This window comes from Gallus gallus, chromosome 10 (genome assembly GCF_016699485.2).
Source record: "Gallus gallus isolate bGalGal1 chromosome 10, bGalGal1.mat.broiler.GRCg7b, whole genome shotgun sequence".
In the NCBI taxonomy this organism is placed as follows: Eukaryota; Metazoa; Chordata; class Aves; order Galliformes; family Phasianidae; genus Gallus; species Gallus gallus.
Genome location: NC_052541.1, coordinates 10,739,760 through 10,755,884, shown reverse-complemented (window position 1 = coordinate 10,755,884; position 16,125 = coordinate 10,739,760). Strand labels below are relative to the sequence as shown.

At 44.6% G+C, this 16,125-nt stretch overlaps 2 protein-coding genes across 2 annotated transcripts; one reads left to right on the top strand and one right to left on the bottom strand.

Moving 5' to 3' along the window:
• Positions 1-6,626: 6,626 nt before the first annotated feature.
• Positions 6,627-11,811, bottom strand: LOC100859848 (CDC42 small effector protein 2-C-like). Its single transcript, XM_040706763.2, has 4 exons — positions 11,323-11,811; positions 9,703-9,877; positions 9,155-9,256; positions 6,627-8,531 (listed from the first exon to the last, which is right to left on the bottom strand). The coding sequence occupies exons 2-4, from the start codon at positions 9,754-9,756 to the stop codon at positions 8,457-8,459; spliced, it is 231 nt and encodes a 76-aa protein (XP_040562697.1). The 5' UTR covers positions 9,757-9,877; positions 11,323-11,811; the 3' UTR covers positions 6,627-8,456.
• A 1,382-nt stretch (positions 11,812-13,193) lies between these two features.
• ITGB1BP3 (integrin beta 1 binding protein 3) lies at positions 13,194-15,677 on the top strand. The gene is made up of 8 exons (NM_001030550.2): positions 13,194-13,483; positions 13,638-13,728; positions 13,931-13,976; positions 14,084-14,270; positions 14,458-14,529; positions 14,997-15,103; positions 15,304-15,395; positions 15,502-15,677. The coding sequence occupies exons 1-8, from the start codon at positions 13,458-13,460 to the stop codon at positions 15,505-15,507; spliced, it is 627 nt and encodes a 208-aa protein (NP_001025721.1). The 5' UTR covers positions 13,194-13,457; the 3' UTR covers positions 15,508-15,677.
• The last annotated feature ends 448 nt before the right edge of the window (positions 15,678-16,125 follow it).

Here is a 16,125-nt window from a genome sequence, read left to right as displayed (position 1 = left end):
GTATGTGACGATGTGTCCTGAGGATAGGAAGGCTCTACAGAGGGAATTGGACAGGCTGGATTGCTCAGCTGAGGCCAACTGTATGAGCTTCAGTAAGACCAAGTGCTGGGTCCTGCACATTGGTCACAGCAACCCCATGCATCACTGCAGGCTTGGGGAAGAGTGGCTGGAGAGCTTACTCAGCACTGGTATGGCCACACCTCAAGTATTGTGTTCAGTTTGGGGCCCCTCACTACAAGAAAGACATTGAGACCCTGGAGTGTGTCCAGAGTTGGGCAACAAAGCTGTGGGGGAGCAGCTGAGGGAACTGGGATGCCTCACTCTGGAGAAGAGGAGGCTCAGGGGTGACCTCATTACTCCCTGTGACAATCAGAAAGGAGGCTGTGGTGAGCTGGGGGTTGGCCTCCTTTCCCACTAACTAGTGATAGGATGAGAGGGAATACCTTCAGGTTGTGCAGGGGTCATTCACATTGGATATTAGGAACAATTTCTTCTCAGAAGGAGTGGTGAGGCACTGGAACGGGCTGCTCATGGCAGTGGTGGGAGTCCCTAGAAGCTTCCAATAAATGTTTAGATGTGGCACTGAGGAACATGGTTTAGTGGACAGCTGGACTAAATGATCTTAGGTTTCTTCCAACCTTAAAGATTCTATGATCTGACAGATGTTGAAGGATGCTCCACCAGCATCTCAAATGTTAAATATGTTGCCTGTAGTCCAGCAGGACTGTGCAGGTTAGAAATACCTGCAGGGAAGAGCCCTGATGCTAGTTCATGACCTGGGCATCCATATATCCTCCTCGGAAATCTTTACTGGCAATTTAAGCAGTCCCTAAATTTAATGTTAGCTTTAACATTTAACCAGAAATAAAAACAGGTACCACAGTGTCAAAGCTCAGCACTATGAGAAAAAAAACAATTGTTACGTTATTTCTAACACCAGACAGAAGAAAATTAGGTTGCAAAGACCTTCTAAAGCTGGAAAATGACTTCAAGGCCTAAAAGATTCCTTCTCCTTCCCACCCCCCCCAGTTTTCAATCTGAAACTCCTTATTTTGGATATAGCAGGGAGGGAAACTCCTACCCATAGCTTCTACCTAAGCAGCATAAGATACCAACAAACCACCCCAAGAACTGCATCCTTCCGGAACTGCCATAATTACATCCATCAAAGAAAATAACAGAAAAAACTCTCTCAGAAAAAATCCCTTCCCTAAGCCAAACATCAACATGAAATAAAACCTGTAATGACTCAGGCATTCCTACAGCATTTCAAAGCTTTAGGAACAGACACGTTTAAAGCAGGCTTTGCGCACATTCGTTTGAAAACAGAAACTAAGCTAAATAGCCATTAGCACAGAAAAGAAATTGTTTGAATAATAATATGCATATATTGAAATCCTTTTTGAAGAGATCCTGAAATTATCCCTTCCTTCCACCTGCCTGTTTTCCACAACATGCACACACTTCTAAACACAGATTATTTTGCACATCAGGAAACGCATCTGAAACATTTTCCATTCCAATACCATTCACCTGATTCTCCAATGGCACTAGGAATTACTTTATGGGCTACTTTTTTTCACACATATTAGCTCAGCTTTTAAATAAGCTTATCCCAACCAACTTATCTGTTCTGTTCCTTTTTCTATATCTCTCTATCCATTTCAATCTGTCCTTCTGTTAACTTTGAATTACTATCCACTAATTTAGAGTGAAATACTGTAAGCAGAAGATTGTTGCCTCATTAGGTAGGCAACTTACAAGGGTGGCTTTCAGCATTAAACACTGCGAAGAAAATACAATGCATGATCTCTAAAGGGCTAACATTGTAATTAAGAGACTAGACTCTTCACGCTGAACAGTTATTTCATACAAAAATCAGTAATGCAGGGATTTGGGGTTAATTAACACACAAGCTTCAAAAGGATTGAGGAATTTTTAATGTGTTAATTTCTAAGAACTAAGAGAGAACAGTGACTCAAACACTCAAGGTAAATATATTCATAGAAAAATTAAGTAGAGGGCAGAGTAATAGGGCAAAATAAAGCAGGTGACGTGAAAAAGGAAGTGGGTTAACCAAAGCAAATTCTACCGCCCTAGAAACTCTTGTCTCTTTCACAGTGAAACCTCTTGATTAAAGTGACACAGGTAACTTTGTTTCTCAAAGATGCCATCTCTGAGAGACATACCCGCACGGCAAAAAGGAGGACATATGCAACAGCCTGATCTTCCTCTATCTCCTCTCAAGAAAACGATCCAAAACACAGTAATGCTGGCAGTTAAGGATTATTTATTCATACAAACACACGTCTAGCAACTTCTCCCTGTGTACTAACAGCCTTATCTGAGCATCAGTTAATGTTAATTTACACAATCAAGAGGTGCCTTAGTTTGCTGGACATTATACAGCAGAGAGAACAGCCAATTCAAATGAGGTTTTCAAAGGTTTAAAGTAGTTAAGAGAAACTAGGGAAAGCCTTCCTCACATGCCATTATGCAGCAAGGTCACATTAGCATGCATTAAGGAAGCACTGTAAGCCTTACTTCTGAATTACATTTTCAAGTTTGTGTCATACCCTCAAAGGTATTGAGTCAGGTTTTAATATTCCCTGATGGTAGAGACTGTGGGGGTAAACCTGGATAACTGCATTTAAAAGCATATTACTTTCACTATTAATTTGCAGCTTTAGCACTTGTTGAGACTCAACTTACAAGCTTACAGATATTATTTTTAATAGATTTATATCTACAGAAAGTTGGATTGTTTTGATTGATCTACAAATGCTTAGCTTCAGACAGCTCACTACGAAGAGGTTAATTACTCATTATCTGTGCAGTCTCCATTCACCTTTAGACTCTGCTCAAGCAAGTTACGTCAAAGGTCCATGTCTTTCTGAAGGACCAGCAAGATCAGATGCATGTAAATACACTATTACAAAAAATCCTATAAGCAAACACTTTTCTAATTATTTGATTAAGTATCTAAAATTAGTAAATTCATTAGCACTGAGTTGAGGTGATACAGAACCCTAAGAGTGCCAGCACACCCCAGACTCCCTGAAAGGGCACAATTCTTAATTATAACATGATTTTGCTCAGCTGTAAGCTCGCAGGAGAAGACAGCAGCCCTAGCTCAGTATCAAGCACCTCATGCTGTGTGCTCTTTTGGCACAAGAACCCGCAGTGGTAATGCCCCTCCCTACTCAGAAGTGCTCTCACTGGTTTCTTCCATGCTTCCTTTCTTTGCACAGCATCAGGAGCAAAGGTCTGGCTGAAAGCTGTTGTAGGTTACCTCCTGGTATCTCAGCCTGCAGTGAGTGCAGAACATCACCCAGACCCCATCAGACAGGAGGAATTCTCCATCACCTTTCAGCTCCAACCTGTCCACACTCTTCAGTGCCTGGAAACTGAGCACCAGATTGATCCAGTTAATTTCCCTGAGGTTTTGGCAGCACTGTGAACTGAAGTCAAATACCCTTTAGCACCACCATCTAAGTTAACTTTGCTTGGTGTTCATGGAGGCTGTGGTGGGTGCAGCAGGCCTCAGCATTCTGCCTCAGCTGTTACAACAGCTGCAACCTCACATTTGTCAGAAAAAACATGCCGCCTTGTCTTCCAAACTCATACATGCCCTCGGTCAGCAACTGCTGAATGTAGAGCTAGCATGTGGGGCTTCTCCATATGAGCTGAAGACACTGCAGAAAGGACATACCAGCATCCATCAACGTGGCATCGGCAGTCAGCATCAGATTAAACAGTGCAAGTAGAAGGGTATAAAGTCCCAGCTTAGTCATGCATTTAAGTGCCCAATTTCCTCCATATACTAATTGTACACACCTTACCAATTTTCCAATTTGATATTAAGGAAGCTGTCCTGTGCATGATAGGAAATGGACATTAACTCGCACACGTTCTGCTCTCTGCTCATTCCTCATATACATATACCATGGTATTTCTCCATGGCTTCTAGATCTGCTTCCCTTGTCTCTCTCATTTTAACTCTGGTTCCTGTACTTGCCTCTCTCACTTCCTTCTCTGGAGTACAAGGAACTAAGCAATAACCAAAGAGACTTTATTCTTTCATGTAGCAAAACACAACATAGGCTCAAGAGCTGCATGTGGCGATAAGTCAAAGGCCATACCTTAAGGCTCTGTTGAAGGAAACAACTCTCCAACAGGCCAGTTCCTAGAAAGATCACATCCTGCATGGTACTGGGAAAGTTCTTATATATACATACTGTAACCACATGAATGTCAACAGGGAAACCACTGATAGAAGCAGCCTGGGCCTTATGTGTGAGGCTGTGCCTGGCCTTATGTGCCATCACTGTGCAGTTTGCCTGTAGATGCACAGCTCCTCCTTAGGTGCACAGGGACTTTGGGCATAGACAAAAGCATCTAAAATTGTCGATTTTAATCATTAAATGCTACTCTGGGTCTAAAATCTACTGAGCTAGCCCATATATTAACACAAGAAGATACGTAGTAAAAGTGGTACTACAATTGCGAGGAGTTAAAATGCAAAGTCCACTCTTTTTAAAAATGCGCATTATATCTATAAATGATTTATTCTAAGCAGCCTTGCTTCTCTAAAAACATTGCTCTATTTATGGTTTGTCTTCATTTTCTGCCTTGCTGCCAATCTGCAATGACCAACCAGACCAATTTTTATTTCAGGACTCCGCACCTTTGATGTTAACTCTTCCTTATCTGTCTTAGGAATTTTAGAACTGAAAGCCAACCATCACGACTCAAACTAGAAGCACAATCTAGTAAACTGTGCAGATCAGTGTACAGCCAGTATTCCTTCTAACCAGTCCCACTGAAGAGTTTGCTCTCCTGAGAAAATAGAAAGAAACAGTAGGAAGGAAGCTCTAGCTTCTACCTCATACTATCCAACTGCCTAACTGTGCCTGAATGATTTTATTGCATAGTGCTTTAAGAACCACAAAGCATCTGAAAGCCTTACAGGAGCCCACTCACCAGAGGACATCTTACTGACACACCTGTAACACAACGCTGTTTTTCCCTTTGTTCACCTCATCTCTCCATAACAGTTATAAGAGGCAGACAAAGCATTCTTATCTTTCACTGTTAAGTTTTTATGACGGTGTCACAGTGCTGATAACAAAGTACATCCAAAGACAATCAAGCAGCCATGCAATCATCCTCAAGTGGCAGATGTGATTTCTTATAATGTTACTGTATTTAGTAACATAATAAATTTCGCAATCATGCCTCCATGAAATTTCCTATTGTTAAATTTTGCTTTTTTTTGCTGGCACAGCAAGCAATTCTTCTCTATGCACACTGGAAGTTACAGAACCACCTGGCAGTCCAATATGGCAAAGCCATACAAAGCAATACCCTACTGCATGGGTTGCAAGTTACCATATTACAGGATAACTTGGAATATAGAGTAATGCCATGCAATTTTTATAAGGCCACAGCAAGAGATAAAAGGACATTTTAGGTCGTGGAAAAACAAAATACCTTTCCTAAAAATTGACTGCAAGCTTAGTAAACAGCATGGAATTGTCAGTAAAGCCCAGCAGGGACGTCACGAGATGGACAGACAGGATTTGAAATCACAGCTACTCTCCTCCACTCTTTTATTTAAGGAGGCAGATACAGTGCTGAGACTCTGGCAGACTCCATAGGAAAGATTTAATCCTGCTCTGCTCAGAAGTTACTTTATTTCTGAGCAGGAAAAAGAAATGACAAAAATGCCATCGCGTCACAGCAGCAACATTTCAATGCCACTTTGCACTGCTGGTGTAACTTAATCACAGCCGACAAGACAGACCAACAAGTTTGATCCTTTGGTGTCATTCGCTCTTTTTTCATTTCCATTTTAACTTGAAATAAGATAAACAACAAAAAAACACTTCATGCTGTCATAATACCTTGTGTAGAGCAGTGACAGAACAGACTCAATGGCAAATTGTGCTCTCTAGTGGAGAAATGTGATTCTGTGCAGTAAAGTTGCAAGCCATGCTGATTCATCCACCTGACCAACAGATTTTCAGTGCAGAGAAACATATCAAGAAATGCACAGTATGAAAGGAGTGCAGTGCCTCTTTCAACAGATTCATTATGACCTAGTTTGGTTTATACTGCGTTACATGAGAGACTACAGCTAAATAAGGCTTCTAATTATACAACAAAGAAAATGCCTGAGACGTGCTTTTATGCTTGTTTACATTTTGAAAATAATGGCACCTTTAATGCAATAGCAAAACATCTCCTTTAATAACAGGACTACTGAGTTTACTTGTGTATGGTCCTCGTTAATACCGTACGGTGTGAAGATGAGTTTTGTATCAGGTAGCACTGCTTGGTTTATAAAATGAAGACCGGGATTTTCCTACAAGTAAGTTTAATAACAAGATTATCTGTCTATGTCTTATTAGCCATGAGAACTGAAATGATTCCCAACTTCTTTACTTCTAGTTATGCATACACCACACCCTTATCTTAAAAATACACAGAATGGGTCTTCAGGAAGTACTAATTCTTCTCTGACTCGTTTTCTTGTAACACTAAGAAAATACAACCCATTTTCTTCATCACAGCTCTCCTCTCACTGCTCTTTCTGGGTAAGTACAGACTGATGAATACACAAATTCAATTTAATAGCAGATTAGTTAGAATTTATTTTTAAAAATGACCACTGTATGCTTTCTCAACGGTATACAGAATTTAGCTTCTTTGAACTCTGCGTCCTAACTAGGTTGTTGGAATAAGTCTGAGGTTAGAAGACAGAAATATGAAAGTGTTTAAAAAGCTACATTTATGATTAACACGCTGATTTTAAATGGTATTAAAATATCACATGTATTCTAGTTCAAAAGTAAGGATGTAGCAAGACATGGATATTAAAATTCTTTTTGATGTGGTTGCTGAATGTGACCATCAGCTGTTGACTATTAAGGAAAGTAACATTCTCTTCCTCTTTAGTCCTTTAAGATGAAATATGGGAAGGAAGCATGGGGAAAAAGTTTCTTTTGGGAACACACACAGAAACACAGAACTACCTTTCATGTTCTGACTTCCCTAATACACTCTATTACATGCTTTGCAGCCAAGTGTTCAGATTTAAGAAGTATCATAAGCCATAAACAGAATCATACTAGTTAAAAATCTCCCTCACAAGAAAATCTAGCTGGCAAATATTTTATTTTTAATGAAAAAAGGCTGATAGCTGACCTTATGCCTAAAGCAAGAAGGGAAGAGTTCCAGTAACTTACGGTGTAACTGGTGCGGATTTTGCAGTAATTTAAACACTCGTGTTTAGTTAATCCTATGACAGCAAGCAGATTTCCAAAGTCTCTACACCAATACTCACTCATAATTTTGTCAGAGAGCAGTTGTCAGTGATTGGATAAGAGAGAAATCTAGCTCTATTTCAGTAGTTTTAGCACATCACTTAAAAGAAACATTAACAAGAACTAAGTGATAAACTGTGGTTTGGGTATGTCTAAATATCTGTATTTATGAAGTGCTGGAAGTCTGTAATAGGCAGTTTCCATTTCATATTCTCCTGTCTCTGTCACTTAAACCATACTTTAAGTAAAAAAAATACGTATGAGAAAAACTTCATCTGAGAGAAGAATGTTGAAACTAAAAAGGCAGAACCTGGAGATATCCCTTCAAGTTCTGTAAAGCTATTGCTATAGATAGGTTATAATAGAGAGTGATCTTAAAGTAGATTTCTTTTAAAATTCAATAGCAGTTGTGCAAAATTAGCATACAGTTGTGAGCATATTAGTTACACGATGGGGAGGGGAGTAGCTGAGAGAAATACTTGTTTCCCTGAGTGGGTCGGTCTGCAAAACCTGTATTTTTAGCTATAAAAGCTTTATCACAGAAGGCAGAAGTTTCACTGTTTTCTGCAGACTAAACTAGAGTCTGTTCACTACCAAAAGCCTTGGAGAAATAAAACAAACAAAAAAACCCAAATTACTGCTCAGTAGAATTATGCCTCAGGTTGTAAGCCATCCAAAATTTAGATCAAAAGTTGTATTGTAGGCTATGAGATCCTACCTAGAAATTCAATTTATCCCATGTAAGAAGTGCAAACATCTCGTCTTTCAAATAAAATCAATCTCTGCATTTCTTGAAGAGGAGAGAAAGACAAACCAAAACCCCAGACAATTCAAATCACTTTCCTATCCCATCCTACAAGACAACTTTGAGGTTTCAGGGACACAGCTAGGAAGTCATCCACAGTGACAAACTACAGTTGCTACTACAGCACCGCCATGACAGAACACTTTAAGGATAATTTCCAGTAACTCCTTCAGAAGCTATTGTGCAAAGAATGCAAAAGCTTGCACTGACCTATTATAATTTAAGTACTCTATACTCCATGATAAAGAGGTTTTAGTGAATCTGAAAGCACAGTCCAGGAGACTTTTGTAAGACAGAGCAGATGTCAGCCTTCTTTCAATTTCCTATAGCTCAGCAGCTGCAGAAGTGCCATTTGTGTAGCCACCTTTAGACTTCATGTGGTCTTGAATTGATACAGCCTAGAAAAATAGAAAGTTTAGAATTAAAACATTCATCTTACAAAGCCTGGTTGTCAGAGCAATTTTTATAAGTATTAATTTAATTAATTAATTTTGCTCTGGGCAGCCTAGTCCCGTGGCTGGCGACCCTGCCCGTGGCAGGGAGGCTGAAACTAGATGACCGTGATGGTCCTTTTCAACCCAGGCCATTCTATGATTCTATGATAAAGAGGCAGATGAGCCATTTGTTTACAGTACTGGGTTTCAACAGTAATGGGGAGAAGTAGCAACTAAACCCAGAATTTTTAAATATTATTTTAAGTCAGTGCATGAAATGGGTCTCACTGTCCCAAATTCAACTACTCTCACACCCCTCATCCTGACACAGCTTTAACTGGTGATGTGAAATCTGGACCTGTCAAGCACTTCCACAGAATCATTATCCCAGCAGGCTCCTATCAGGTACAATGACACTGGGGAATATAGATTCTCTTGCTGAACATATCCTGCCATAGTGTTGAACATGTACAAACCAAGAGACAATTCTGTTTTTTCCTCTCATAGTATTATCTGGTATTCTAGGATTTACGAGCTCTACAGGCTGCTGAACTGCGATCTCTGCTTACCCAAGAATGCGCACTTACTGATGAAAAGTCACTACTCATCTCTCTTATCCCCACATGTGCATTGTGAACAAAGTTCATTGGTTCTCCTATCATGTTCCGGTCCAATCGCTGACGCCTCTTCTATAAGAAAGAAGATATCTCATGTTTCTACTCAGAAAATATGAGGCAGCTTTCAGGCAGAAACAAGCAGCCAGTTAAAAAACAACAACAAAGTCAGTGATGTCCCCCTTAAGTGACTCCTTATGGCAATGCAGCTGAAGTTTTTGAATGCTCACAGTAGGGGAGGCTCAAACTCACCTTTATTACTCCTATTCGATATTGAGCAAAAGGTTGGGAAAGTCATTCCCCCTCATGCAGGGGCTGAGACTACAAGCAGTCACACAGACAAAGCTTCTGGCTAAAATACACGCAGTTAAACACAGCATAACACATCCATTTTTAGCATTTACATTACTTACCTCGTTTAATCAAGAGAACGTGACAATGACAGCGTTTTCCATACAAACAAAAGACAACATTATGAATCAGGAAATCAGAAAAGAGATGACAGCTGTGCATCTACCTACCGGCTGGGGCTGCTCACCATTGCACCAGTTAAAGCAAACCAGGAACTCAGTCATTGTATCTTCTCAGCGGGTTGTAAGGTCTTGTTATTGAATTATTTCTCTGAAGTGAGTTTAGGAAGGAATCGCTTCTGTAGAGTCACAGGTAAAGATCACAGCCAGTATCCGACAGGTACACCTGGAAAAAGTTCATTGATTAATTTATATGAAAATGTAGAGGTTTTGTAGCAGTTATTGAGCTATAGACATTTCAACAAGGCTAAAACAAGAGTGTAAGATAATTGGTTTAAACATATCTGCACAGAAGAGTGGGGTCAATTTAAAGATCACTATGTTCATATCAGAAATCAGCACTGGGAGGTGCACATTTATTCCCAGACAGACAGCAGAACATATTCTGGTTTCTTTACAGAAGTGTAATTACAGCAACACAAGAATTACATGAAGTGCTCTTTAACAGTTGATGGCCCTGCTGCAGGTAGGGCTTGCCAAAGCTTCTCAACTCTTTTAGTGTTTCCAGAGATAATAGCTTGAAGAGACAACAGATTGAATGCATAAGCTTTATGAACAGTTGCAAGAGAAAGTCTTCTTTCATCTTCTGTAGTAAGAGAACTCTACAAGCCCAGAAAGCCCTTAGACCACAAAAAAAAAAAGAGCTTTTTAGCTTTTTATGTCAGCAACAGAACCTGTTAATCAGACAAAGCCTAGAGCTTCCCAGAACACAGAACTGTTAACACAGCAGTCCTAAGCCAGAGGCACAAACAGGAAATCTCCCTGGCTGCACATGCCCTAAAGCTGTGACAAAACCCAACTTCCTAGCTTTAGGGATTCATAAGCTCCTTCAAATAAAATTCAGGGCTCTGGAGGAGCCTTTCATAACAAGCTTTTCATATCTCAGATGATTAAAGCAAGATAGTAACAGGTTAACCTATTTAAAAGCTTTTTAAAAGGCTTACAGCTTAACAGAATTTGCAACATCATAAATGCAGCCATTCTGAATTAACATTGAAGTCTCCACAAAGTGTGCGAACTCCCCCTTCACAGGCATCTCCCGTACAGTCCCACAGCACTGTGATTAGCACTTCTATTTCTTTCACCCCTGGAGCTTTCCCTCACCTCCTCACTTCTCACACTTCAAGCAGACTTTTTAAATTTCTGCCATTTATCTGTCAGAGCTTTTGTTACATTTGCCTCTTAGCTGTAGGCGCCCTATGTGATACATTACTGCAGAATGCAAAGCTTCCAATTTATGCTGGATGGTTTTAATACAACTCATTCTCTGACTAAATTGCCATTTTTCGGTCACTTTGTCCTCTCACCCAGGCCATTATCATCGCTGTGTGAGCACAGCAAAGGCACCGTGGCCCCACAGGAGCACGCAGAAATCAAAGCTGTTGCCTACACTTCACATCAGTCACAGACCGTTTGGGTTTATTTCATGTTAAGCGGGCCATCGAATCGACAGTCTTCTTAAAAATCATACAGCATGTCTGTACACCAATAACCTACTCTGAAAGCAGGCTTACTGAGAGTTTATCAGCATCAAATTAGATGGGGACACCTCCCCAGCCCCCCCTGCAGTTGCAGCATACCCCTGCCATCGGCGCCGGGCTCGCTGTGTACCTGTGCCTCCAAAGGCGTCCTGCCGCTCGTCCTCCTTCAAGTGCTGGTGTGCAGCCAGCTCCTGGCTTGGCAGCCCCGGTGCGTTTGCAGCTCGTGTCCTTGGCCCGCAATCCTGACGGTTAAAAGGGCTTATTCAGTGCGGGTCCATGCCCTCTTCACTTCAGAACTAGCCGCAGAAGTCTGTGTTGCAGCGTGCTTCAGACTCACTACAGGTGTCAGAAAAGGAGAACGGGAGCCAGAGCAGCGCTGTGGTTTGGCACGAGGTTCGTGCAGCAGCGCAGCTCCCTCAGCACTACGCACAGCCCGTGGCTCACTTCCACGCCTGCGGCAGCTCTGCAGGTATCATCCCAGTGAACCGCAGCACCGCACGCCTTCCTGTTGTGCTTGACAGCTGAGCTCCTCTTTTCCTCTGCACGGGTCAGGGGGTCATCCTCCAGAGCAGGAATGTCCGCGTGCAGACACGGAGCAGCACCTTCCTCCCAGGGACTCAAGGTTTCCACAACAACTGCAAGAATTTAAAAACACATCTTCACGCGTTCGGGCGCACCCATGAGCAATAAAAGCCAACCAGAATCCCGACACCGCAGAGAAAACAACATTTTGTCACTGTTGGCACAGGGGCCAGAAGCGGACAATATCCTGTTGTTCTTTCTCTCTATTTTTCCCCACAGCAGCACTATCGTCAAGAAGAGAGAGACAAAGGGCCGGGGGAACGGCTAGCACGCGCAGACACAGCTGCTGAATGCGAGGGGCAGGGCATGGCTGTGCTGAGCCCACAGTGCCTGAGTTCCAGATACCCTCCGCTGAGCCTAACACCCAGTCTGCCCCATGGCTGCTCTGCATTATTGCTCAGTTACTGCTCACAGGGCGTTACCGTCCCCCAGTGGCTGTACGCTCCGTGTCTGAGCGGAGAGGTACAGCACCTCGTGCTTCTATACCAAAAATGGGCTTTGGACGCGTCGTGAAACTCGAAGGGTGCAGCAAAACTATTCTGCTTGGTGAAAGAGAAGATTTAGAACAAAAATAACAGCAAGAAACCCCATTGTGGAAGAACCTCAGAGCCCAACAGACGTGGCTCACAGACGCGGTTTGGGATCAGCGCCTGACCGACGTGACAGCACCGCACGGCCCGGCGCCGCTCGGGCCTTCTGCGACCAACGCCCACAGAGGGGCACGGAGGCTCCGCCCGGGGCTCCCTGAGCGCCACTGCCGGTACCGCCGACCTGAGGCGCCCTGCCTGTCGCAAAGGAGACGAGCTGTGCCACCAAACCAGCACCGCTACCCGGCAGGGCCCGGCGCTCCGAGACACGCCCGCCTCAGCTCAGCTCAGCTCGGGCCCCGAGGGCGGGCCGTGACCTTGACCGCGGCGGATGGCGGCGCGGCTCCCGCAGAGGACAGCGGGGCCCGCATGGCAGCGGCCTCACGGCGCGGCCCCGGACCGCCGTGCTTTGCCCCCCGCCCCGTCCCGCCGGGGCCTACAGCGATGCCACATGGCGGCCCGGCCGTGCCGGCTCGCCTCCCGTTGCCCGCTCCGCGGCCGTCAGCGCCGCGGGACCGAACCACGGGAGCGCCCGAGGGGAGCGCGCGGCCGCACCGCCGCGCCTTTGCACGGCGCCGCGCGGCCCGGCACCCCCCCCGCCTCCCGGGTGCGATAGTGCCGCCGCTGTGGCGACGCCCACCCTCAGCTCGACGGCCAATAAACGCCACCCAGCGGCCGCGCTGCAGCCCTATCGGGCGCGAGGCGAGCCCGCCCTACCCAATGGGCGCCAGACGCACGGCGTCGCGGGCTCGCCCATTGGCCGCGGCGGGGCGGCAGCCGCCCAATAGACGCGCGGCAGCGCAGGGAAGCCCCGTGCAGCGGGTGCCGGCCTCCCTTTGCGGAGCGCTCCGGCGCGGCGCGCACCGGCCCTGCTGCTCCCTGCTCCTCCGGCCATGGCGCTGCCCGGCAGTTGACGTTGGGCTTCTCCCCTTTCATCTCCTCTCTCTCTCTCCCTCCCCTCTCCTCCCCGGGTCCCGGCTCAGGCACGTAGGCGGCCGCTACCGGCGACCCCAAGTCCCCAGCCCCGTCCTTCCTCCCTCCCTTCCTCCCCCGGAACGGGCTGTAGGAGTCGGGCCGGGCGGCTGTCGGCCGCGCCATGAAGATCATCATCGGCATCGGCGGGTGAGCGCGGCGGGCGGGGCGCTCCCTCGTGCCGCAGTGCGCGGGGCGCGGCGGGGGAGGGGAAGGCGCCGCCTGGCTCTGCGGGCGGCCGCGCGCACGTGGCTCGCGGGGCGCTGCCCCGGGCCCGGCGGTGACGGCCCGCGCTCCCTCCCAGGGTCACCAACGGGGGCAAGACCACCCTCACCCGCAGGCTGATGCAGGCCCTGCCCAACTGCAGCGTGGTGCACCAGGACGACTTCTTCAAGGTGAGTGCGTTCGCGGCCGGCTGGGCGGCCAGGAGCAGCGGCTGCGTTATCGTTCCTCGTTCCCAGCGGCCGTTATCTGCCCGCAGAGGCGATGCTGCAGGGCTGGGGCGCCCTCCAAATTCCGCTCTGCGTTCCTGCCTTGTGACGGTGCCGCTCCCAGCGGCTGCCCCGACCGAACGGTTTTTTCTTATTGCTGTTTCAGCCTCAAGATGAAATAGAAGTTGAAGATGGCTTTAAGCAGTATGACGGTAAGGTCTCTCTCCAGCGTTATTGAACGGCGTAACTCCAGTTTAATACTTTGATCCTTCTTGGTGCTGACTGATACCAGCTGGCTAACGAGAGCGTTCTGTCGCAGTGATCAGTGCATTAGATATGGAGGCGATGATGAGTACCATCAACGCTTGGATAAAGAACCCGGTCAAGTTTGAACGCTCTCATGGGATCAACAACACGCTGGATGCCCAGATCTCACCAGACAGGGAGGGAAGAGATGAAGCAGTCCACATCCTTATTGTTGAGGGCTTCCTGCTTTACACCTACAGGTACTTACAGTATGACTTCGTGTATTTCAATTTCTGTGACTTTACACAATACCAAAGGTGCCAGCATTGACTGATGTGAGTTGAGGTGTCACAGGCCTGAAGCACGCACCAGACAGAAGAGATGGATGTAGTTTTCCCTTTCTGTTCATTGATAGACAAGCTATAACCCAGCGCACATCTCTTTCAGGCCCCTGATTGACGTATTCCACCATCGGTACTTCCTTTCCATTCCATATGAGGAGTGTAAAAGGAGAAGAAGGTGAGTTTCTTTGTAAATTCCTCTGTTAGCCTGGTAACATCTGCAGCAGCTCAAGACTTGCTTTCTCCTTAAAGCTTTTTTTGTTTTCCTTTGATAGGGTAAACATTAATGTAGTTACTGTGTTGAAAAACCATAGTGCCTTCCAGCAACCAAACCCTACAAGTTTTTATCAGGCCATTGTGGACAGACAACTATTTCACCCAAATTTCTGCTGCAGCTTTAGGAGAAGACTGTTCATGAACACCAACATCAGTCACTTAGGAATCATTTCTGCATCTTGCACACTTCAAACCATCACATTCCCACTTTTTTGGCACCTCTCTCCTTGCTGGTGGTAGCACTGTTGATAAGGTTAAAGCTACACTGAATGAAATACATTCAGGATAGAGTGTAGAAAAACTGAGTGTTACATAATTTGCCTGAACTGTAATTAGACTGCTCTCAAATAACACTGTGTTAATTTGTAGTTCAAGGAATTACACTGTACCTGATCCACCTGGATTGTTCGATGGCCATGTTTGGCCTATGTATGTCAAGCACAGGAAGATAATGGAAGATCTTGGTGTTGATGTGGGTAAGTCCTTAATAACAGAAGCACTTCTATAGGGCTGTTAAAGAAAAAGTTTTTTAAGTCTAGGATATATATATATATTTAGTTGGTTGGAGTATGTTTTTTTTTCCAGTAAGGCAAATGCATGCTCTTCTAATTAGAATCTGACAGGGCTAGAGAAGCATAATTCTATTATAGCTCTCATTTTCCATTCTTATTTTAAGTGCACTTGAATGGAACAAAATCCAAGGAGGAACTGTTTAATGAGGTATATGGGCAGATCCAAAATAAGATCGAAGAATTACTTAACATGCAGGTATGTCTCCATGCTTCTAACTGGAACTCCAGAGCAACCCTTTTAAGGGCTACGTTGAAAAAGCATGGAGCTGTAACTTGAAAAGTATTCATGTTTTTCTGTTTAGAAATAAGCTTCTCCTGGTTCTTGTGACTGAAGATGACTCCTGTTTGCTCTGCGCTGTCTACCTGACTGCCACTGAAGTTCCAGCTTCTGTGAAGACTCAACTCCTGAATTTGGCTTCATTGAGTTTTCTCCTGAAACTGAGTTACATATGGTCATTAAAAAAGCATTTCCCCCTCAGCTGTCATCTTAATTTGTGCTTGAGCCTAGTAGCTGGCCTTATGTGATTTAAGTCTCGTTACCATCTAGTCTACTGTAAATTCTATTTGCATGTACTTAAATTATAATAGTAAAGCACCATAACAGAACTGATGTTAGGTGGCACAACTGTGCTAATATGCATACACTACATCACTGTTCACTGTGGATGTACATCAAACACAAAGCTTTACACCCAGAAAATAGATGAGGTTTTTTGAAAAATACAACCCTGAGAAAAGCTGAATAATGCAACTGCTTTCAAGTCATGTCTGACAGGGCTTCAGCTGATATTAATACATATGGCAAAGTTGACATATATTTCCCTTTAGTTACCTGCTCTGATTTCTATAATCCATCTACAGTTTGGTAGGTAGTATGCTTCTTTTTGAAGAACTGGGATGGAGTAGGCTTTTCAAAAATCAGAGAA

What these genes read in the sequence shown, in the direction of transcription:
- ITGB1BP3 (NM_001030550.2), top strand. Translation starts at nt 13,458, where the DNA reads ATGAAGATCATCATCGGCATCGGCGG. An exon ending in TGGCTTTAAGCAGTATGACG is followed by an intron (nt 13,977 to 14,083) that starts GTAAGGTCTCTC and finishes GTTCTGTCGCAG; the next exon opens with TGATCAGTGCATTAGATATG. An exon ending in AGATCTTGGTGTTGATGTGG is followed by an intron (nt 15,104 to 15,303) that starts GTAAGTCCTTAA and finishes TCTTATTTTAAG; the next exon opens with TGCACTTGAATGGAACAAAA.
- LOC100859848 (XM_040706763.2), bottom strand. Translation starts at nt 9,756, where the DNA reads ATGACTGAGTTCCTGGTTTGCTTTAACTGGTGCAATGGTGAGCAGCCC. An exon ending in ATGGTGAGCAGCCCCAGCCG is followed by an intron (nt 9,257 to 9,702) that starts GTAGGTAGATGC and finishes TCTTTCTTATAG; the next exon opens with AAGAGGCGTCAGCGATTGGA. An exon ending in TGAGTAGTGACTTTTCATCA is followed by an intron (nt 8,532 to 9,154) that starts GTAAGTGCGCAT and finishes CTATTTTTCTAG; the next exon opens with GCTGTATCAATTCAAGACCA.